Genomic DNA, 23,756 nt, shown 5'->3' on the forward strand with positions numbered 1-23,756 from the left:
AATCATTTTTGCTGTTTTAAAGTGATTATGGACTGCGACAAAAGTGAAGTGATGACATACGTTTTTTTTTATCATAAAACGTTCACAATACATGCATTCAAGTTGTGTACATGAATTTATTTAATACAAAACAATTCACAGAGACAGGAAAATTTTGAAAAACATAAATTACATGCACCATACATTATAAATAAATATTAAAATATAAAAGTACTCATTTTATAAAACTACAGTTGACTTGTTTGATACGTGATACACCGTCTGTTTATGGAAATGGATCGTTTGTGACGTCACCTCGAACTCGCCCTCTGATTGGCGGAGGCGCGTGCCTGCAGAGTGTTTACCATCTGAGCTCAGAACTGGAGCTGCACGTACTCGAACCACAGCCGAAGGAGGAAGTTCGCGGTCGAAAATAGACATTTATTTGCCTGTTTTTACAATTACGTTAATAAAAGCATTCGCAACAGCTGTAGAAACTCACTGTGTCCCTATTCCGATTCTCAGGAGCAGGTTAGTGGCGTTTAAGGCGCGATTTTTCGTGTTGTTTTGAACAAAGGAACATGCCATAGACATTGGCCAGGCCTGTTGAATTCAGATGTACTTGAGCTAATTGATCTCAAAAACTCGTTCGTGCTCACATTTGATTGTGTTTCACAGTTTTACTGCCTTTTCCCTTTCAGCCCATGCAAAAACTTCACGATGAAAACCGAGGTTTCTACTGCTGCTAACTTTGTCACACGTCTGTTGAGGGGAACGGGACTGCTTTCAGAAGAACAGCTGCAACAATTCAGATTCTCTTTGGAAGAAGCTTTAGGGGGTGAGACTGGATCTTTCCTTTGTTTAAAGTAAACTCAAGTAACATAGTCCAAATTGTATAGCTTGTAGTGAAAATTAATATTGTTTATTGTTACAAACAAAGCAGCTAAAGATCAGACTCGGGTTTATTGCAGCACCAAAGTCCATTCATTGAAACTTGCACCACTTTTGGCAATCAACAAGGCCGTGTTTGATTGTGCCAAAGCCTAACTTTGCTCTTTCATCGTAGATCATTATCGGCACCATTGGTTCCCAAACGCACCTTGCCGAGGTTCGGGTTACAGGTGCATCCGGATCAACCACAAGATGGACCCTCTGATAGGCAAAGCAGCCTGTACGATCGGACTCACAAAAGAGCGACTCTTTTCACTGCTACCAAGTGAACTCACCATGTGGGTCGACCCATATGAAGTGTCCTACCGGATCGGAGAGGACGGGTCCATATGCGTCCTCTACGAGTCCACACCTCCGTCCGACACAAATCAGACGGACAGCTGCAAAGATGAACTGAGAATCGGACAGCCGAGTCCGTCCAAATCCTTCGGCATGATGACTTGCTCCAGCTGAAGAATGATGCTGTCTAATGAGCTGCTTTGAGTAAATCAGACATTGCTCACATTTGATTTCTTTTTAAATCTCCTTTTGTTTTTTTAGACAGATTTTTTTTTAAATCAATGGTGAAATCTTCATCCTATTGACCTCATGGTGTAAACAGATGTATTTTGATTAATTGTAAGTTTTAAGCTCCCTGTACAGTCATGTTGAATATGTTTTTTTAAATTTCTATTAAAAGGTTTTCTATGAATTTCTATAAAAATGTCTTTTGTGGTTATTCCATTGTCCATAAAGCAATCCTTTCTTCTTATCATATTTAATGATTAATGTTTGTTTCTCTGCTAAAATAAGCACTCTATAGTTATGCAAAGCTACAAAGTTTGCATCCGTCTTAAAAACAATGATTTATTCTTCCTAAACTTATATTTGTTTGTTTGGAATTTGCCGATAGTGAATATAAAATTAAACAACTGATATGCATACATTTAAATATAATGGAAGCCATTACATCTTAAAAGAAAAGTTGTAAAAATATGTCCTTCAATTAATGAAAGGAATTCTTAAGAAAATTATTCTGGATAAATGCCTTTCCAGAGTAAAGAATGTCTCTATGTGAGTCACAAAAAAAAAAAAAAAAAGGCATATTGTTATTGATATAAATTTTTCTATGGTAAAACTTTTTATGGGTGATCTTAATGGATGTTTAATTAATTTTATGCGTATATTAAATGTTTACAAGATAAATTACAAAATTTCATTCATAAGGCCATAGGGTATTTTCATTTTTTTCTTTAAGTTTACAAGCATTTGTAAATAAGCTGGCAGCATTTTCATGATTTATCACAGCATTTTTGTTCTTTTGTTAAATCAACTTAGATAATTAATGTGGCTCAGATTTTTTGAATTTTCAGAATTTTTTGAGTTTCTGTTGATTAATCCAATCACTACGGAAGAGGATTAGGGCCAAGCAATAATAAAAAAATAAAACCATCTCGAGATTAAAGTTGTTAAATTTCGAGAAAAAACTTAGAGAAAAAAGTCGAGATAAATGTTGAGAATAAAGTCATTAAATTACGAATTTGTTTTCATAATTTAACAACTTTTTTCTCGTAATTTAATGACTTTATTCTCATAATTTAATGAGTTTATTCTCAACATTTTATCTCGACTTTTTTCTCGAAATTTAACAACATTTTTCTCATAATTTAACGAATTTGTTATCGTAATTTAACAACTTTTTTCTCGTAATTTAACGAGTTTATTCTCAACATTTTATCTTGACTTTTTTCTTAAAATTTAACAACTTTAATCTCGAGATGGTTTTATTTTTTTATTATTGCTTGGCTCTAATCCTCTTCCGTAAATCACCTTCATTGTATTAACTCAAATATTTTATTTCAATTAACTCAATTTTTTAAACAACCAGGTCACTTTTTTAAGTTGAACCGAGAATTCTTTTTTTACAGTGTGGAATTTTAAATGATTTAAATTTTAAACTGTTTTAATGGTATGACTAGACCAAATATATCAAACCTCGCCCTTTAAAAGTGTCCCTCACATATCGTTGTTCTAGTATTGTTTTTTTTTTTTTAATCAATTATATATTTTTTAATACTTTACAACACCCTAAATGTTATGGAAGCCCGTTTCCACTGCTAAATGAAAAAATAAAAACAGTAATTGTAACTTTTTATTTCGCAATTGTGAGTTATAAAGTCAGAATTCTGAGATATAAACTCACAATTGTGTGATATAGCGTGATATAAGAAAAAGAAGAGAAACTGTCTGTCAGTTAATTGCAAGAAAAAAAGCCAGAATTCTGAGATAAAAAAACTTGCAATTCTGACTTTTTTCTCACATGTTGCGAGTTTATATCTCAGAATTCTGACATTATAACTCGCAAAAGAATTTGCTATATACACTAAATACTATTTATTCTATTTGAATTCCACCCTGTTAGGTCTATGAACCTAACAGGATTGAAAATATTGAGCTAAGTTAGCCATAGCTCTTTGAGTGATCAACATTTAGCTAACCTTCTTCAGATAAACAGAACTTTTATAACTATGTCAGATTTGTTTTTACATTTTTTTGATAGGACAAACATTCTCCATAATATAATATAGCCTAACAGGGTGGAACTTTAAGAGTGAGAGTTGAAGTTAACGTCAGTTTGTACAGTTGAATTCCAGCAGGAAAAAGAATTGATGTCACTTTTTGAAAATGGTCTCGATGAAACTGCAGTCAGTTTTGGAAGGAGAGAAAGTACATACTAACAGGGTGGAAGATGACTTCAGGGACATGGTAATTGAGGAAAATTGTGAAAAAAATATATTTTCACATGATTTATATGTATGATTAGCCTAGAGGAAGATTAGCCTAGTCTATAACATAATTGAAAAATATTTCGATGGTTTTTATCATTTCATGATTTATATGTCTTGTGGAAGTTGATTACTTTGCACTGAGGACATGATAAAATCGAATGCATACATCAATAAAAAGGTGTGTAAAATACAAAATAGTATTTTTAATGTCTATTATCTCTGTGTAAGTGACAAAGAAGACCTAAACATACAATTTAAGCCATTTCTTAAAAATATGTGACTCATTTTAGAGAAAATATAAGTAAATCACTGAGACAGTAAAAGTCACTGTATTAGGATTGACCCAATTGCGAGATATGTTTTTACCTTATTTTTTTCATTTAGTGGTGGAAACGGGCTTCCATAAAATGTCCAAAATTTATTTATACAATGTTTATTAAATAATATAAATATTATAATATATAGAAAATGTTTTATATGCAATGTATTATACTTGCATTATTTATAAACCTCATTGAGTCTTGATTTTTTTTTTCCTCTTTCTCAGAATCTTGTAAAAGCAAACAGAAAAGGGACAGAAGAAAGTCATGCGTTCATGACATCATTTTATATACACAGCCTATAAATTGCATTCAGAAGAGTGCGAACATTTGATTGACATTTTTAGCATCCAGTTAGCGGATGCATTTAACAATGTCAAACACTTTTGGCCAATGAAAAACCCGCAACCTCTGCGTCTGACCAATGAGAGCGCAGCGGGGGCATGTCCTCGCGAAAGCGGTAGTAGCGCTACACCCGTCGGTGTGTCAGACACGGATCCACCAGAAGTTTTGCGCCTGACCCCGATCATCTCGCCCAGAGTATCAAATCTGCGCCAAAACCCGACAAGTTTACGGTTCTTCTGGGTTATGGAACTGGATAAAATGGACGAAAACGACTGGAAATATCACGGGGAGGGGAACAAGAGCCTGGTCGTGTCTCATTTGCAGGTTGGTGATCAATAGTTACTAGCGTTTAGCTTAGCCAAGATTCATATAAACTCAACCAAATCTGATTCAGCCAATAGAAAATCAATTCAAACTGTTTGGAAAGGACCTAAACTTTAAGTTTGGTATCTTTACACCACCATTAGACGGAAATCAACTCTTTCTTTGTCTTAAAAGGGTGTTGGCAGGGCTTTAAAGCTAATAGCCACCTAGCAAGCTAAACCAGGATTCATTGATAAAGTGAAGGTACAGCATGTGTCACATGTGTGTTATCCATGCCACACCCACAAGATCTAAAGTTCTTAAACACAATTTAGTGGCACGTATAATGTTGGATATATAATGCTGCGGTCGGTTGAATGAATGGTTAGTGGTGATCTTATAGTGTGAGGGTGGTATTGTGCATCTACACTTAATATTTGCTCCATCCAGGATTCAAAGTTCAGATTGGAAACCTTTAAATGTTAAAAGTGAAGGATAATGAGGGTCTAGACCCATTATAAACCAGGATGATGGGTTTGAATATTGATTAGGATGGGTGGTACTGTGGATGTTGATCACTTATGTGTATTTGGCATTGGCCAAAGGCTGTTTTTGTTTTTTGGAGGGGGAGGGGGGATTTTACTTGGGTTATTGCATGTAAAAACACATAAGCCAGAACCCTCTTTATTTTTGGACCATGGATATAAAATTGTTCTAAAATCAACTGTTTGAGATTCATTATTGTGAGTAATGAAAGCAATGTCATTCATTTATCAGTTTCATTTAGCATGTAGTTGACTTCTTTTTTTTTCACTTGGATTGCAATATCAAGGCCCTGTTTTGTTAAGATCAAGGATATGTTCCTGTAAAACGGGAACAGCTTAACCTATGCCTGATTTTCCAGCTCATTTGTGCGTCTGTACCATCATACGATAAATACTCTGAATAAACCACCGGATCAAACGTCCGGAGCCATAAACTGGTTGGATTTGTATTACAGATTACAACACAAGAGTGTGTATCCAATCACAGGCAGCTGCCCGAGACAACATTGGCCAATGTGTTTATGTAATCATGCCAAACTGGGTGTGGAGAAAACGGGTGACACTTTATATGCAGTTTTTTCAACCAGTTCTGGAGTCCTGCAAGGGCTTGTCCGTCTCTATTTGCTGTTTACAGACATTCTTTCACGCTCCCACTCTTGTGTGTTTTTGTCACGTTGGTCGGCCCGTTTTAAATTCTTGGAATACGAGCTGAACTACAAAATCTTTATCAATGAAAGATTGAGTGAGATTATGTTAAAAACTATTTTTAAAGGCATCCAAAATTTCACACATAGAAGAAAAAAAATGGATATGTTCATAAATATATATTTTTTTACTATATGACATTAATTTCATGACAATTATCACAAATTCTCATTAGAATCAAAGAAATTCCCATTGCTGTAATGTGATTTTTAAAAAAAAATGTATATATGTAATACATTTGTAATTCTACATCATGGTAGTATTTGTCATACAGATTTTTATGCATGCTTTTTTTAATAATAATAATTATTATTATTACAAAAAATAACTGTCTGGAAATTATTAAATTAGTTTTTCATTGCGTTAATGACAATTTAAATTTTTTTACTTGTAAATGTGTACAATATCACTTATTTTTTCGGTTAATTTTGAGGTGAATTATACATAATTTCTTCATCAACATCATCCTTTCATGTTTGACGTTTTGTGAGGCAGAAGTAGGTTTTGTAATTGTTGAGAAACAGCGTTTAGAAACTGCATTTGCGTTTAAGTGCCCATCGGTTACATCAGTCCATAAAACAAACCGCCAGGCAGTGAGTTTATCGTCAATGCGATGATGTCACCGTTACCTTTTGTGGAACTTTTTATGTACAAGGGCATTATGGGAAAAACGTAATGTGTATTCAGTTCACAGTTGAGTGGATGGAGTATTTGTTGTCCACACAAGTACAGTCACAAGCAAACCTGTTTCAGAGGATTTCCTTGGTTTGACTAAAATAAGACGGTTTGTTCACTAGGATACTTACAGCGGTCAAACTTATTGCAAATAAGTTTTGCAAATTCTGTTTTCAAACACGTTACTTCTCGTTACAGCACTGTCGAGTTCTCCGTCTGTTAAAGTTTCCCTCTGAAGACTCCGCACATACACGACAGGTAAAACTTCCCCAAATTGATATTACTGAATAGTACTTCCCAAAACTTCTCAAATATGCACTATAAAGCTGTATTGCCTTTTTGTACAATATAAATGTGATGCTAAATTGTTCATAAAACATCTAAATAGTGATTTTTAAACAAGATTTGTGTGCTTTTCTTGCACTGTCTCACTGTCTCTCTTGGTACAAAGGGCATCTGCAGCCATGCATATGTGCATCAAATGTTCGGTCCTGGTCTGTTTACATTGTCATACACCCTATTATCAGCTCATTTTCCTACTTCTTTTCTACCAGACCGCAGAACAAGCTTTCCGACACATCCTCAACATTGTGGATTATAGTAAATATGTCATGAAGCCTTTGCTGGGGGAGGAATACGTTCACAGTGGAGTAAGTTACAGTTTAAGGAGTTTGTGTACATTAATACATCATGTTGCTTTAACTCAAGCCATGCAAATAAGATGAAAATAATGGTTTGATTGTTCACAGGAGGTTGTCAAACTACCGCTGGACTTTGTGAGACAGCTATCGCTGAAGGTCCAACAAGAACGACCTGGTACGAATGAGCAAACTTTCATTTTGTTCCTTTTAAACATTTGGTGAATCTCATAAAATTGGTCTAGAACACATTCATATCACATTTCCGCAAAAATAAGTAAATAATTTTTTTTTGCTAAATAAACTAAAGATTTTTTTTTGCATTCTTATAACAATTACACACATTTACTCCAATTCTCATTACCGTAATGCAAAAAAAATAAAAATGGCATTGCTGTAATTCCCCTAAAAACAAGTGTATTATTAAGTAAAAGTGAAGTTTTTGGGTCATTGACGAACAAGGTTTTTAAAAGTGTAAAAAAACGTAACGGAGATATAATTAATTTTGAAGTTTTATTAAGTGTTAACAATGAGATTGTTTTTTATTATCAATTAAGACTGCTTTTGTCTTCTTTTTACAAGATTGACAAAATTTGTCACAAAATGTGATTCAGTTTCACCAAAATTTTGGTTATACTGAATGACAATATTTTCAAACAATGCTAACAGGCTAATATGTAGTTAACTAGTAAAAGGACAATCAAACATTTTATATTTAGTACAAGTTTTTAAAATATTACAACATTTTCCATGTTTTAAAGCAGTTGTACCGAATGACCTGATGTTTCGGGAAATGTGTTTGAGGAAGTGAAAACAAGCATTTTTCACATTGTTAAGAGAGAGTTAATTACTTTGGTTCATGACCATGTGGTCCTTTGCAGGTGTTTGAATAATGTCACATGATACTGACTGCATGACTCGACCCAAAATGGTCCCTTTATATTGGTGAAATTCATTTTTCCGGACATTCTTTCTCATAACAAAGCAACGACTTCTACACATAATTGTAATACCATATTGCATTATATTATTACATTTTAAGATATTTTAATCACAATTGAAATGGCTGTATTGGCCTTTGGACGGTTAAACCAAATGACCTTTTGACACTTCAAAATCTTTAAAATACATTTATATGTAGCAAAATATATTTAAAACCTTTTGGATTCAATAAAAGATAACTAGTTGTACTACCTTACATACTTTGGATGTCATATCTTTGTTTTTTTATTATTATTAAGGCCTTTGGACAAAAAAAATGACCCGTCACGTTATTGACCCATTTATACTTTATTGTAGTATTTGTTGTATTTTAACAGCAAAATCTTTGAGATTAATGTGAATTACTCAAAATTAAACATTCTGGTCCATTACGGTAATGACAATTTAGTGGAAAATATGCTTAATTGCTATGCAGATAATATCCTAAAATAAGCACAATTTTCTTTAAACAAAAATATCTTTTTATTGTATGACTTTTAGTGTAAATTCTAACTTGAATATGTTTCCCTGAGTTTCACCCACCAAAAAATTCAGTTTGTTCTTCATGTAAACATATGCATGTAAGATGCAGTCACTTTTGTAGACTGGATTTGATGTTGTGGAACGGTGTTGTGACCTTCCTTTCATGCAGAACTGCGCTGTGACAAGGTCATGGACACATTCAGCGGGTGTGGTTTATGCCTTCCCAACCTGACCCAACTCCCCCTCCACCACCTCAGAGACCACAGACCGCCAATATGCGTCGAAATAAAGGTGAACTCCACTTTCAGCTTGACACAGCCACAACACGTCACTACCATTATGATCGTGTTGTTGTTTATTTCAAGGAAAAATTTGCACTTTAAAAATGACAGTGATGTAATTTTTATACACATTTTGAAAATAATCACATATCAAGACGCGAGTGTGCCAAAAACCTCGCCTTGAATGCATCGACTTTAGTGTCGCATGTCTTATCATGTGCGGTCAGTGAACTTGCTGACAGTTGTTGATGCGGTTTTCTATATCCTCATGCTGTTAGGGTGTAGACACTCTGTGTTGTTAAATTGGAAGATTTGAATCTCATATAAAACAAGAACTAGTTTTTTTTTTAGGGATCAGTTTATTAAAAATGTCGTTTTTGGGGAAGTAAACCAAAGTAACTGAATGACTCATTGAATCTATTCTTGTGTGGAATTTAATCACATGGTCAGTCAAACAAACAGGAGAAGGTGGCGTGAATCCCATCTGAAAGGCTTGTTTGTGTGTTCATAAAAACAACGAAACTTCTTCGCATTAAGCTTGTTCACAAAACTTCATTGTGTAACTTGAGATGCAGAGATATAACTGCATATTTCTCCTTTTTTTCCCCTCCAGCCAAAATGTGGATTCCTACCCTTTTCAAGACACATAACCAAGGAATGCAAACGCAAAGTTTGCAGATTCTGCATGCATCAGCATTACAAGGCAAGTACCTGCTGAGAATCACCAAAGTAACTCTAGTTTATAGAAGAGAAGCCAGATTTCTAAAAGTAAGCTTCTGCTTTAATAAAAAAAGAAAAAGAGGATGGTGTAGTGTAAACATCCTGCTGTCTGTTTGTACTGTGTGCTATCATACAATCAGTCCTTTGAGGGTTTGGCTGCAGAAGATGTTGCACAAATACGAAAATCAGTTTCAGTCCCAAAGTAGAGGTGAAACGGAAACTGGAGAGTGTATCATCCTTACGTGATGTCCCTGGTGTACTTGACCGAAACACTACTAGTAAAGTTTACAGTAAAATTCCTAACATTATTTTATTATCTTACAGTTAGCCAATGGGAAGTGGAAGCGATTGAGCAGATATTGCCCCCTGGATCTCTTCTCGGGGTGAGTCACTGCTTCAGTCACTCAGAGCAGCTGGATTTATATCTTTCGCTGATGGTACATGACCTTTAGCCAGCTTTGTTAACAAATCCAACTCACTGCGGCAAAGAGATTCACCAAGCCAGTTGCGTCACTGACCTTTGTTAAAACAAAGTATTTTCCACTGAGAAAAATGGCCACATTCACCATTTTGGCAAAAGCTTTGACTCACCTTTCCACTGTGAAACCAGCTCTATAATCTCTAATGCAGCTTGAAGCCTTCATACTGCTGCTTGAGTCACAGGAACACTAAACAAACAGAAGGTTCAGAAACAGATTATCCATATAATCTCTTAACATGTTAATTCTTTCTCCCTAAACTTTCCTTCATTGTTTGCAAAAATGCATCTTATTTTACAAACCTGAATATTATTGAATAACTTGTATTCCAGGAGCAAACAGCGAATGTACGTTGCTTTGAAGAATCTGTTAGAGGAACCACAAAACAACTTGAAAATCTTTAAGGTAAATATAAACTTCTGTAATTAATTCGGTCCCGGACCGTTTAACGTCTCTAAACAAACTTTATTTCGTAGTTCATTTCAGCCTGCTGTCTATAGTCCTTATTCACAGCAGTGCCATCTTGAATGTGAGGGATAGACTTACATCTCTTGAGTAGGTTGTACTTTTATGTAATGTGTTTTTGGATTGTCCTGCTGATGAAACACTGCAAAAATATCTTCCCAAGAGATTTCAAACAAAAAACTTATGTGGAAAATTATAAGTGATCTAGGAGCTTTATATGACAAGTCTATTCGTCACAGCCTCGCTTTGATACCTGTCATGGCGCTGCTCTGAATAAGGTCTATTTTCTGAACTTAACACTTCAAGAGTAAAGTTTTAAAACTTTCCCTCGACTTCCACTGAATGTTCAGCATTTAAAGTAACAAGCAGCGATGATGATTAATACGGAGTAAGTCTCAAGTTATATTCATCCAGGAACTTGGTACTCATATGACTAAAACAGCTTAAACTGGTTTACTGGTTTCAACTAGTCTCCCAGCCAAATCAGGCTGTTTTTAGAGGGATTTTGGCCACTTTTTAACTGAAAAACTAGCATATTGATCTGGATTTGTGACCAGCTTAAACCACCTAAAACCAGCTTCCCCTTTGGAAAAGAGAATATTAAAATTTAGCTGCTGTTTGTATATTGTTTTGATTTAATTAGAAAGTTGCATTAATTTATTGTTTCTCCCATCTTTTTTCAGGGCGGAGAGTTGATATTTAGTTGTAAAGATGACGCCAAGCAGCAACCCGACTTGAATGATCTCATTCAGCACCTTTGGCCTTATTTCCCCCATAGTAATGGCCTCTATAATGGCCACCAGCCTGGCAAAGCCATCCTCAATGATTTCATTCAGGTGATCTGCTCCTCTCTGCTCAGCGGCGGGGACTCGAATCGCTCGGGAGAGCCCAGGAAGATGCACCTATCCGAAAGCAGGCCGCACTGTGAAGCAAGTCCCTTCCCAAGAGACCTGCTCCGCAACGGTGAGGCCATTACCAGCAACTGCTAACTAATGAATATTTGGATGGGCAAATTATGGTTTGTTTGGCATTTACCAGCCAAAATATTGCTAAACTCTCATTTTAGCTCCAATGGAAAACACTTTACTGTTGAGTCACAGTATATGCGTAGGAGTAAGCTGGAATGAATGTCATGCATTTCAAAGACGCATTAAAGGGCGTGTAAAATACCGGATTATTGCTGCATATATCTGTAATCGTAAATCTGTTATGCAAGACCAGGTGTACAGTACAGTCCAAAAGTTTGGAACCACTAAGATTTTTAATGTTTTTAAAAGAAGTTTCGTCTGCTCACCAAGGCTACATTTATTTAATTAAAAATACAGTAAAAAACAGTAATATTGTGAAATATTACTACAATTTAAAATAACTGTTTTCTATTTGAATATATTTCACAAAGTAATTTATTCCTGTGATGCAAAGCTGAATTTTCAGCATCATTACTCCATTCTTCAGTGTCACATGATCCTTCAGAAATCATTCTAATATGCTGATCTGCTGCTCAAGAAACATTTAATGTGTACAATATTTTTTTTCAGGATTATTTGATGAATAGAAAGTTCAAAAGAACAGTGTTTATCTGAAATCTAATCTTTTGTAACATTATAAATGTCTTTACTGCCACTTTTGATTGATTTAATGCATCCTTGCTGAATAAAAGTATTAATTTCTTTAATTTCTTTTCAAAAAAATAAAAATAAAAATTCCTACTGACCCCAAACTTTTGAACGGTAGTGTGTAATGCTACAGAAGCTTTGTATTTCAGATAAATGCTGTTCTTTTGAACTTTCTATTCATCAAGGAATCCTGAAAAAAAAAGTACACAACTGTTTTCAACATTGAAAATAATCATAAATGTTTATTGAGCAGCAGATCAGCATATTAGAATGATTTCTGAAGGATCATGTGACACTGAAGACTGGAGTAATGATGCTGAAAATTCAGCTTTGCATCACAGGAATAAATTACTTTGTCAAATATATTTAAATAGTACACAGTTATTTTAAATTGTAATAATATTTCACAATATTACTGTTTTTTACTGTATTTTTAATTAAATAAATGTGGCCTTGGTGAGCAGATGAAACTTCTTTTAAAAACATTAAAAATCTTAGTGGTTCCAAACTTTTGGACTGTACTGTACATGTTGAGCTCATTTTTATGTCTTCACAGGTAACCATGGCCTCCCTAAAGACAGTGTCCTTTCAAAAATCCTCCAAGTTCAGATGCTGGATAACCTGGATATTGAAGGAATCTACCCTCTATACAAACGTGTGGAGCAGTATCTAGAAGAGTTCCCGAAAGAAAGGTGAATTTTTAAGCTGGGATATTGAGCGCTTTGTTACTGATCTATCAGATCAATATTCCAGTGTAAGAACAGTTTGTTCGTGTTGAGCAAACTTTCTATTGGGCGGATATTTCAGCCCAAACCAGATCTGTGCAGTGTTCACCTGTACTGGAATAGTTTTATGTAAAAATGCAGTACAGTTGCTGAATCACAACTTATTTGTTATTATATAAATTTTACCATAGAAGTTAAAAATAATTAAAAACAAAGTAAAAGTCTTATTACAGTCCCCTGAAAGACTGTATGACACAAACACTAGGTGGCGCAAAAGACTCATTTGTCTGTGGGTGTGGTACTTGAACTAGTTATGAGGCACTGTGGCCACATGGTGGTCCTGTGCAATGTGGTCATTGGTGATTTCCATGCAAAGCCACAACCTCTTTGTGAATAAACATGCTTAAAAGCACTTAAACATCTAATCAACACTTGTTTGTATCCCCAGAAACCGACTGCAAATAGATGGGCCTTATAATGAGAGTTTCATGGACACGGTTAAAAACTGTCCTACTGAGGATGACGGCTCTGTAGAATATGCAGCTGGGAAGGTAAGACTGTGATGCTGCTGAGTTAAGGTGTGAATCTCAAAATAAGTTGTATTTCACCCCAAAATTGGGCATTTAAAAATTAATAAATTAAATAAAGCCTAAAATTATATAAAAGAAATTGTTATTGGTTAATTATAAAAGTAGTGTAATATATATATATATATATATATATATATATATATATATATATATATATATATATATATATACATATATATATATATATATATATATATATGTTTTTGGTATTCAATAAAATACAAGTTTATTTTTATATAAAACTAATAGTATTGTAAATAGTGGTCCAACGGATCACAAAACTCATGGTTTGGATCGTATTACGGTTTTTCGGATCGGATAATTTTTCGGATCAGCAAGAAAAATATTTTGGGGGTGGGGGTAACTTTGCTTTCCATTTAATGCTTAAAGGCCACTTTTAAGTACTCTATTACAGCAAGAGCTACTAGCTTTACTTATTAAGTTCATCCATTAATAAAGGCAAGTGAACAATCCATAAAAAAAGACATTACAAGCATAGGTACATACAATATAGCCTAACAAAGATACAAATAAAATGAGGTCTAACTGTAGTATTCATTAATAATTAAATGTAAAATAGCTTTAACAAAGATTAATCCATATTAAATTTATACAGTGAACAGTTGTGTTTTGTAGTTTGATTACCATTAATGACATATAGACAACAGCAGGTATTTAGTTTTCCAGTATAATCTGCATTGGTTTATAATGACGTTGCCTTCGTAGTATATGCCAAAAACAACAACAACAGCTGCAACATAGAGGGGTTTGCAATACAGATTTCGTCTTATTTACAATATGACACTGTGTAGCCGCCGCGCTGGACTACTAGGGACTTTAAGCAGCAGCTGCTGATACAACGGCAACGGCATTCTGGCATTCTGTTGCACATGCGCAAATTTAACTGCCACTTCTTGACGTTCTACTGTAACCGTCTACTACGGGAGAGTAGCCGATTTGCCGTAGTCGATAATACGTGACAGACTAGATAAGTAAATGTTATGTTCTATGGTTATTTGGTATTTTAGTTGTATCTGTATGTCATTTAATGCCAAAAGCAACCATTCTCTTGCTTTTATTTACATGCAATGTAGTTTACTATGTCAAATGATTAAATGATTCTCGCCGTCCTCTTTGTTGTTGCTTAGTGATTTTTGCGTTCTTTAGCTACGGCAGTTGACAGTTTACTTCCGGTCGTCGTTGCCGTTCCATCAACAGCTGTTGTTTAAAGTCCCTAATAAGTCTTCGGAGGCAACGGCAGGACCATAGGAGACTGGTGTGAGTGGCTTTATTCCATGCCAGTTTAAAAATATGTCTCCATTATATTGTCATTTTTGTCACTTTGCAACAACAGCCTTGTTTCTGCAGCGACTTCCAGCATGTTTCCTATAACAACATCTGACGTTTCCGCTTTACATGGTGTGAGAAAGTCACATAAACCATGCGAAATCCGATCCGAGGCGTCAGACCGAAATTTCCAGAATGCGATTTGAATAAGATTTCAAAACACATATGAATGTAGTTCGAAACGGATTTGTAAAAATCGTATTACTTTTTTTTTTTCTTTTTTTCCCTGTTCACACTTGCTAAATCTGATGGGATTTCAGTCGGATATGCACAAAAATCGGATTTGGACTGACAGTCTGAACGTAGCCTAAGTGAGATTCACTCTCAGAGGTACAATACAGATTTTAATTTCACCTAACATCTTGTCACTTTCCAGGTTCATCAGTATAGAGTTGCAATGACCGCCAAAGACTGCTCAATCATGATCACGTTTGCACCATGCGAAGAAGACGAGGAGTAAGTTTGTTTTCACACTTTAATTAATGATTCGCCTCGATGTTTGCGGTCGTTTTACCTTCTATTTGCTTTGTGTTTACAGACACCAGTTGAATTTGGAGAAGCCTCGTTTTACGTATTCCGTCTCCATCCTTGATCTAGACCCCAAACCGTATGAAGGCATCCCTCACCAGTTCAAGCTGGACACCAAAATCGTCAACTACTACCTGCGGAGCACGCAAGCTCCTCCCCCCTCCAGCCTATATAAGGAAAGGCAGGAGTGCACGCTGCTCTTCCATGCTGTATGAGACACCTCCACGAGTGCTGCTTGGGAAATACGTAGAAGTGAAGTTGAAATAGTGAATAGTTTTGTTCTTTTTGTTTGCTAGTTTGTCTAGCTGTTTGCCCTCCCACTATGTTCTGCGACGTGAAGTTGGCAGCAACGGCGGCATTTGTGGGCTGTTGCTGGGACGACCTTTTGTTTTTCTTTTTAGATGATGTTCTCACTGGGGCTGGTCTCCTAAAGCACAGAATACCTGAATGAGTCAGTCATTGGCTGTAAAAAGGGAGGACGAGGAGGTTGTGTGTGTGTGTGCGTGTTTTTGTGCAGTGCTGTTGGGTGTTTCTCTCACACAGCAGCGCTACTGTGGTTTCCAAGTGCCAAAAGTGGCTTACAGCGATTTTCCCTAATGAACGTTTTACCGTGCATCAGCTTGGCCGTGTCGGCAGTCGCTGTACAGGCAGTTCAAACACAGACAAGTACTTGAGTTTTTAGCAAAACTACATCAATAGAGCTCCTCAAACCACTGACCCATGGTGAGCTACAGTAGCAGAAGTTATACTGACAAGCACAGACCTGTTGCATGCTAGTGAATGCGGTTGCGCTAACACTGTCACTACCCTTAAGATTAGATTTTATGAATTAGAAGACAAAACTAATGATATTACTCGCTAATCAAAGTGTATTTTTATAAAGCACGCTTGCCTTGCATAACAGTCTACCACCATATACAAATCGAAGTGTCTTATTAAAGATTAGTTTGCACTAAATAAACATTTGGCCATTGTTTACTCACCCTCATGTAACTGCAAATCTAATCAAAATGGCTGAAGAAACTTTATGCAGCTCGGCAGTTCATTCTAACTTGGTATTTTGTCTGAATTGGACAAAACGCTGTTGGGTGTTGAGCATGTAGTAACTGAATGAACAACATTTTTGAACGCAAATTTCAAATTTTAAGTGCGTTGTTCACTCAATACTGTTGTATCACTATAGAAGACTTGTAGAAGACTTGAAATCTAGTGCACGAGTTGTATGGACTACATTTATGGTGCTTTTCATTGGAACTTCAAATATGTGGAAAAACCTCAGTTTACCGACATGAAGGTGTGTAAATAATGATTGAATTTTCATTTTTGGATGAACTACTTCTTTAAAGTTAGTCTATCATCTCAAACACCACTATTTTTTTTCCCGGAAAAACTGTAAAATGCAAAATCAGCTGTGCCTGTCCATCTACATCTGCTCTGTCTTTGAGTTTGACATTAATACGCTTAGTTGTCATCTGTTTTGAAATCGCAGACTAGAAAACAACCAGAGGATTTCAATCCCAGCAGCTTAAACACTACTACAGCTATGTTTGGCCTGAGTTTTAAAGGCCATAATTGTTTGCAGAGCCAGACGTATTTCATAAGACGGCCAAAGATGGACAGCATGGCAGTTATTGTTAGCACAATACACAAGTTGATCCAGCAGTTTTTCAGAAAATCAGTATATTGCTGTGCCACAGATATGGCGGTGTTGATTTAACGTTGTGTGCATGTTTGGCGCCTTTTTTACCGAAAAACCATCCACAGTGAGACTGTTGATGCAAATTTTACTGTGCGACTTCAACACTAAAGATGGCACCTCATGGTTGCCATTTTCTCGTCATAGGGAATATTACTGTTACAAAATACTGTGGCGTGAGTGATACTCATGCTTCTGTTTACCTCTTTTACCGTGATGTTGACTGCGTCGGCTTGCTTAACTCAAAGCCGTCAGTGCAGTTCTCATCAGGTGAAAAGTGTTTGAGTTTTACATGGATGAACATTCAACAATGCCAAACTGTGTTCACACTCCCTTTTGTCTTAATGTGAACTGGTGTCAACAGAAGTATTATACGCCTTACTTGTGAGTGAATGCGCTTTCATTGTCCGACCGATGGCGTTTGTTTGACTGTCATGTTGCTCAATTTTGATGTGTTATGATGTATCTGATTAAGTGCAGTTTCTCCACACCAGACATTGCTGTATTCGCCTTAGGTTTAACAACATCTTCCCCTTTTGAACCAATGAACCAGAGATATTACGAGTCTGAGGTGGTGACATTGTGCTATTCTAATAAAATAAAAATCTGTAATCCCTATGTAAGATAGAAATGGAAATTAATTCTATTAAGCAAGAAGAGAAAGAAAGATCACAGTTTCTGTGATGAAATCTAATGTTAAAATTTAACTATTTCAAAATACAAAGTGGATTTTGCTGTCAGACATTTTGTATTTAAAATTATTTATTTTTCTAGCTCTTGTCTAATGATGTATATTTCCATACAGTGTGGGCATATCATGTGTAAAAATGATTGACACAGATGGCATCAATATGTAGTTCCTAACGGGTGATTGTACAGGTGTTTATATGAAATAAAATGATTAGATATGAAGTTCTGATGACATGAATGTTGGCTTGTGTTTTGACTTCTCAAAAACACACGGTTCTTATCAAGGCCTCGATTGACGCTTCCACGCCGAGAATCCGCAGCAGGCTCTGAAAGTAATCCGAGCCGTTTTCCATCACTTTTTTGGTGTCCAACTCTCGAGCTGTTCAGATGAAAACAAAATAAAACATTTTAGTTTATTATACCACCTTCTAAGTATGAATTGTACAAGTATGAAATAAGAAAATACTACCGGCTGCACCCTTTAGCAGTCAAATAATAACAACCGCAAAAATGTATATTTGACCACTGTCCAAGACTTTTTTCAAGTTTGTCTTTTATTCCACTAATACAAGTTACAATAGCTAATCTTGATAATCATAATAGCTCATTTTTGAGTGTACTAAAATTAAGACTTTTAATCTGTTTAATAAGCAGGATAATATAAATTAAGACAAATGCAACATTATCCCTTACATGATCTGTATTTCACTCGTCTTACCCTGATCTGTCATTTTCAGCAAGAGCTCAAGCGATGGTTTTACCACTCCTTCCTTAGACACATCGATCTTCCAAAATATGGTCATGGAGATCCTGAAAAACATAGAGCCATTGACTCTTACCATATTTCAAGTATGTAATATTGAGATATCAGTCATGGTAACCATATAAATGTACAGGAATCTTGTAGTTGCTTGATGCCACATGTGCCGTTAACGGAAGGCAAACAGAAAAAAGTTATGGACTGCAGTTTCCATTTAATTTTCTCAGATGATGCAACCTACCCGGGAAGTTGAGGACTTTGTATAATCATGAGTTCTGATCTGCATCCCTCTGGAAGGCTGACCACGTCTGGGTACTTCTCCTGCCAAACAAACCACTCATATGTTAAAGGAATTAAAAGTCCTGACAGATTCCATCTGACCCACAGCAACCTGGTTCCAAAACACCGGCTGATAACAAAATGGATACAAACAAAAAATGGAGAAATTTACATATTAGAGGATTATGTAATAAAGTTACATCTAAGTAACAGTCTGAGAACAAAACGACAGTCTGAGAAGACAAAATGTTGATGTCTTATCGGACTAAAATGTCATTATTTATTCCCCAAACCAGTTTGGCTTACTTGCAACACAAATTGTGAATTTTCAAGAGTATCCTGAAAACTACATAATTAAAAATTCCAATATAGTGAAATTAAACGAGGCTCCACAATGACCAAAAAGCACCACAACATTGCTGTATACTATTTGAGTGCTGAATTCACATGATTCTTTTGTTAGAAAAAGACCCCAAAACCATTATTAATTGATCATTTTTAATAATAAAATAATTCCTTACATTTATATAGCGCTTTTCTGGGTAATCAAAGCGTTTTTACATAAGAAAGGGGGGAATCTCCTCAACCACCACCAATGTGCAGCATCCACCTGGATGATGTGACAGCAGCCATATTGCGCCAGAATGCCCACCACATACTAGAGTGATGAAGCCAATTAGTATTTGGGGATGATCAGGAGGTCATGATGGACAGAGGCCAATGGGCATATTTGGCCAGGATGTCAGGGTTACACCCCTACTCTGTTCGAAATAAATCCTGGGATTTTTAATGACCACAGAGAGTCAGGACCTCGGTTTAACATCTCATCTGAAGGACGGTGCTTTTTGACAGTATAGTGTCCCCATCACTATACTGGGGCGTTAGGACCCACACAGACCACAGGGAGAGCGCCCCCTGCTGGCATCACAAACACCTCTTCCAGCAGCAACCTAGTTTTCCCAGGAGATGTCCCATCCAGGTAGTAACCAGGCTCAGCCCTGCTTAGCTTCAATGGGAAACCAGTCTTGGGCTACAGGGTGATATCACTGCAGGGAGCTGTTAACTGTTGTGACTGGATCATTGAGACAGTAACTTGAGAACCAGATCAGACTAATTCAATAATGAATCATTCAGACCAGTTTTGTAAACTGGATCAACTGATGCATTGAAAAGATCATACTCAGTTATATTGAGAAAGAGTCCAGAATATTTCAAAGAATACAGATATACAGGTTTGGAATGAAATGAGGTAATAATAATTTTTTTTAGGTGAACTATTACTTTAATATTCCAAGTGTTTTTTAATATTTAGAGTGAGTTGAAGACATTTAATAGCCATGCCTCCAAGACTTTGAACCACAGAAGAGAAAATCGAATACACAGAACCATTTAATGCTGACAGTAAATAATAAAATAAAGGAAGAAAAATGTTTCCATCTCTCTGCCTTTTGCAGAAACCACTAAATACAGTTAGAAATTATAGCCTTACTTACACTTAATTATGTATTAAAACACAGAGAGAAACTCTCCAATAAGTAATTAAGACATCTAATTAAACTACTCTTAAATTTAACTCCTCATTTGTCTGCATTTCAACTAGCTAATTAAAAACAGATGATAATTCACAACATTTTCCCATAACCAGCCTAGCGCACCAACCAACATGAGCGTCATAAATCCCTTAAATAAATTCATCAGACTTTCCCATTAGACATCAAAACTTTCCAGAATTTTTTCCCAATTCCCACATTACACAGATGGGAAATGCTGTCAGTTACACCATTAACTTGATGTTTCCTCTGGTAAACACTAAGACTTTCTCTAACAAGAATCTTGAAACGTGTCTGAATTTGTGATTATGATGTTCCTTATAGCCTTGTGAAGAGACTAAACACTGTTACGTTCTCAGAGCGAGTCATTTACATTTTTGCTAATTTTTATTTTTGCAGGTACACATTGACTTTTTTCAGTCAATGAGTTATGTAATTCATTGCACCCTTTATTTGCAAATCGCTGATTACATACTTTAAAATCAACAACTGTGCGAAAAGTGTGCAAAAGAATATATATCAAATTTATTCCATTAAAATATGGAGTTAAAGATTTAACAGCACTTATGGAAAACATTAAAATTATGCTTTTTTTTAAACTTGTGCGTTTACAAATCATATTCTGCATATGCAAATGTTTTGCTTATAAATTTTATTTCTTACATTAAAGTTTTTGAATCTGTTTGGTAAACTAGCATTTACGTTTAACAATTATTTAAAAAGACATCACTGTTTTCGGTAAATGTGACACAGGTCTGACCAAAGGCTTCAAGGCTTCCTTGAACCAAGCCATTAATTTAGCATCCTTTAAACAACCCAACCATTATTTGAACTCTATACCTCTATTGTCTGATCCTGGAACAACATGTTATACTCCCCACGGATCCCTGTCAACAGTTATTAAAACACCAGACGGAACAACCAGTCTCTGGGCTTGTTCGGAAGCCAATACTGTCTGGATTTTTGGGATTGTCTACCCATGAAATGTTTAAAAAATTAAGGTGAGAAATCAGAAAATCTGAAATTTTGGTATTCCTTCTAGGAACTTAATTGTGAGATTCTTGCAAGTGAATTTTCAGCAGGTTTAGTTTCAGAAACACAAAGCATTATTTAATTTGCACCAAGGTTTGTTAAGAGTGGATGACCCAAAACTAAAACGTTAATCTGAGTGCCTCAAGGGCGATTTTGAGGTACCCAGCTAAAGGGAAAGAAACATAAAACCGCTGACTACACACATGCCACTGCTGAGTACTTAAGCTCTCTGGCACAACATAAAATATTCCATTATGTTAAAAGTTCCATAAGGAAATATACTGAACCAGATGCTGAAGCAAACCGACATTACCACAGTGGAAAAAGACGTCTGAATGCAAAAAATACAGTCCAGCCTTTTGACAGACATTATCATGGTGCTAGGCATGTGTGTGAAAGAGTCTTCTGGGTCTCAAAGTACATCTCAAATGGTCCGTGACATTATACAGACCATTCTAACCAATGGAATTCTCCTGTGGAAGAAGGATTTTTTAAAAGACATCCTAAATTCAACATCCTTTAGTGAGCTGCTTCAAGAAAAGAGCACCATGTTAGTCGAGTCAACATCCAAACAGAACTAGAAGAACGTCCAACCCTCATAACAGGATGTGAACAGTAAGTGCGGCAATGCATGAAGAATCCAACATGAAGTAGTATTCACAAAACATTTTACTTCCATGATGAAACAGGATATTGAAAGAAAATGTAGGGAGGGACTTCAAGCCGAAGAGTGGTTTCTGTAGGACAGGTAGTTTCAAGGCATGGGACTGAAAAATAAGAGTACTTGTTGACGTCAGCTGAAAACAAAAGCCATTTCAGAGGCGGAGTAAGTGACTTTATTTTGATTAAAAAGCAATGAAGATCAACTTTTTCATTTGAAATTTCCTTTCATTTCCCTTTTCCTTCCATTTTCCTATGGAATTATGTACACCAATGAATAATTCACAATTAAGATCAAGAACATGTATAAAGAAAGTTCACGCAGAACCATTACGAACAGTGAACAGTCGCAGCTGTTCATTCCAGTTGGTTGAGTCACAAAGCTCCGGTCATTACCTGATGGCAAGTCAAAACATCCTACGGTGCTGAAACATCTTACACCATTAATTTCACACTACAGTTAATCACTCTTTTGATCTACGCCTCGTAAAACTCATCTACGTACAGTTCTGCTGCTAAAAAACATTTGTATACTGTTCAAAATTATCCCACATACACATTAACTCTTAGATCCCTTACACTACTAATCTAGTAGAGATGTTGAAAGGAATGACAAAGCATTTGATCGTGTATCAGCTTCAATCCATGGTTGGATATGTTTGCAATTTAGATTCTCATGAGATGCAAAAAGAAAAAGAAAAAGAAACAAAAAAAAAACTAAATGCAATGCATTTCTGGAGATTGTTTTATTCTGAAAGCCCTGGCATAATGTCTCAAACTCTGCTCTCCATTAAAGTCCATCTGCATGAAAAAAAAATAAAAATAAAATTATGGTGTAATTTCTGCTCATTAAAGGCTATTTTCTTTACAGTTCTTTACAAAAATGTCAAACCTTTGAGAGCATAAAGAGTATTTGCACTACCCATTTCACGTCAACCGTTTAATTCATAAACATCAATTTAAATTTAATCAGCTGTCTGATTTTCCAAATATTCAGGCATCATCTTCACAATGAATCACTATTAAACTACACAAAAAGATGTTAATTGTCTACAGATGAATCAAACCTTTTAGTCACAGCAAATTAACACCATTTATTACCATATAAAATTTCATTATCTTTGTTTAATGTTGAAAAATCCTAAATATAAAATGTTATTGTGATAAATAAGTAAAATAATAATAATAATAATAATAATAATAATAATAAAAAAAACTAAATAATTTCTTAAGATATACAGTGGGTACGGAAAGTATTTAGACCCCCTTAAATTTTTCACTCTTTGTTATATTGCAGCCATTTGCTAAAATCATTTAAGTTTCCTCATTAATGTACACACAGCACCCCATATTGACAGAAAAAGACAGAATTGTTGACATTTTTGCAGATTTATTAAAAAAGAGAAACTGAAATATCACATGGTCCTAAGTATTCAGACCCTTTGCTCAGTATTTAGTAGAAGCACCCTTTTGATCTAATACAGCCATGAGTCTTTTTGGGAAAGATGCAACAAGTTTTTCACACCTGGATTTGGGGATCCTCTGCCATTCCTCCTTGCAGATCCTCTCCAATTCTGTCAGGTTGGATGGTAAACGTTGGTGGACAGCCATTTTTTGGTCTCTCCAGAGATGCTCAATTTGGTTA

General features: G+C 35.6%; 3 protein-coding genes across 3 annotated transcripts in view; 2 read left to right on the plus strand and 1 right to left on the minus strand.

Annotated features, from left to right (window-relative positions):
- The first annotated feature begins 352 nt into the window (after positions 1-352).
- On the plus strand, positions 353-1,594 carry si:dkey-42i9.4 (uncharacterized protein LOC492503 homolog). Its single transcript, XM_067398800.1, has 3 exons — positions 353-510; positions 681-817; positions 1,046-1,594. The coding sequence occupies exons 2-3, from the start codon at positions 700-702 to the stop codon at positions 1,381-1,383; spliced, it is 456 nt and encodes a 151-aa protein (XP_067254901.1). The 5' UTR covers positions 353-510; positions 681-699; the 3' UTR covers positions 1,384-1,594.
- A 2,899-nt stretch (positions 1,595-4,493) lies between these two features.
- On the plus strand, positions 4,494-18,068 carry ippk (inositol 1,3,4,5,6-pentakisphosphate 2-kinase). The gene is made up of 13 exons (XM_067396451.1): positions 4,494-4,687; positions 6,790-6,849; positions 7,146-7,241; positions 7,341-7,407; positions 8,863-8,984; positions 9,588-9,677; positions 10,019-10,077; positions 10,506-10,578; positions 11,322-11,601; positions 12,811-12,946; positions 13,428-13,530; positions 15,293-15,372; positions 15,455-18,068. The coding sequence occupies exons 1-13, from the start codon at positions 4,607-4,609 to the stop codon at positions 15,657-15,659; spliced, it is 1,452 nt and encodes a 483-aa protein (XP_067252552.1). The 5' UTR covers positions 4,494-4,606; the 3' UTR covers positions 15,660-18,068.
- An 8-nt stretch (positions 18,069-18,076) lies between these two features.
- Positions 18,077-23,756, minus strand: part of cenpp (centromere protein P) — a 55,240-nt gene continuing 49,560 nt past the window's right edge. Inside the window, exons 7-9 of the mRNA XM_067396450.1 lie at positions 18,832-18,911; positions 18,549-18,640; positions 18,077-18,209 (exon numbers count right to left, since the gene is read on the minus strand). Of these exons, the coding sequence (XP_067252551.1) occupies positions 18,091-18,209; positions 18,549-18,640; positions 18,832-18,911 (291 nt within the window). The 3' untranslated portion in view covers positions 18,077-18,090. The remainder of the gene's footprint in view (positions 18,210-18,548; positions 18,641-18,831; positions 18,912-23,756) is intronic.

Source organism: Chanodichthys erythropterus, chromosome 10 (assembly GCF_024489055.1).
Source record: "Chanodichthys erythropterus isolate Z2021 chromosome 10, ASM2448905v1, whole genome shotgun sequence".
Taxonomy (NCBI): Eukaryota; Metazoa; Chordata; class Actinopteri; order Cypriniformes; family Xenocyprididae; genus Chanodichthys; species Chanodichthys erythropterus.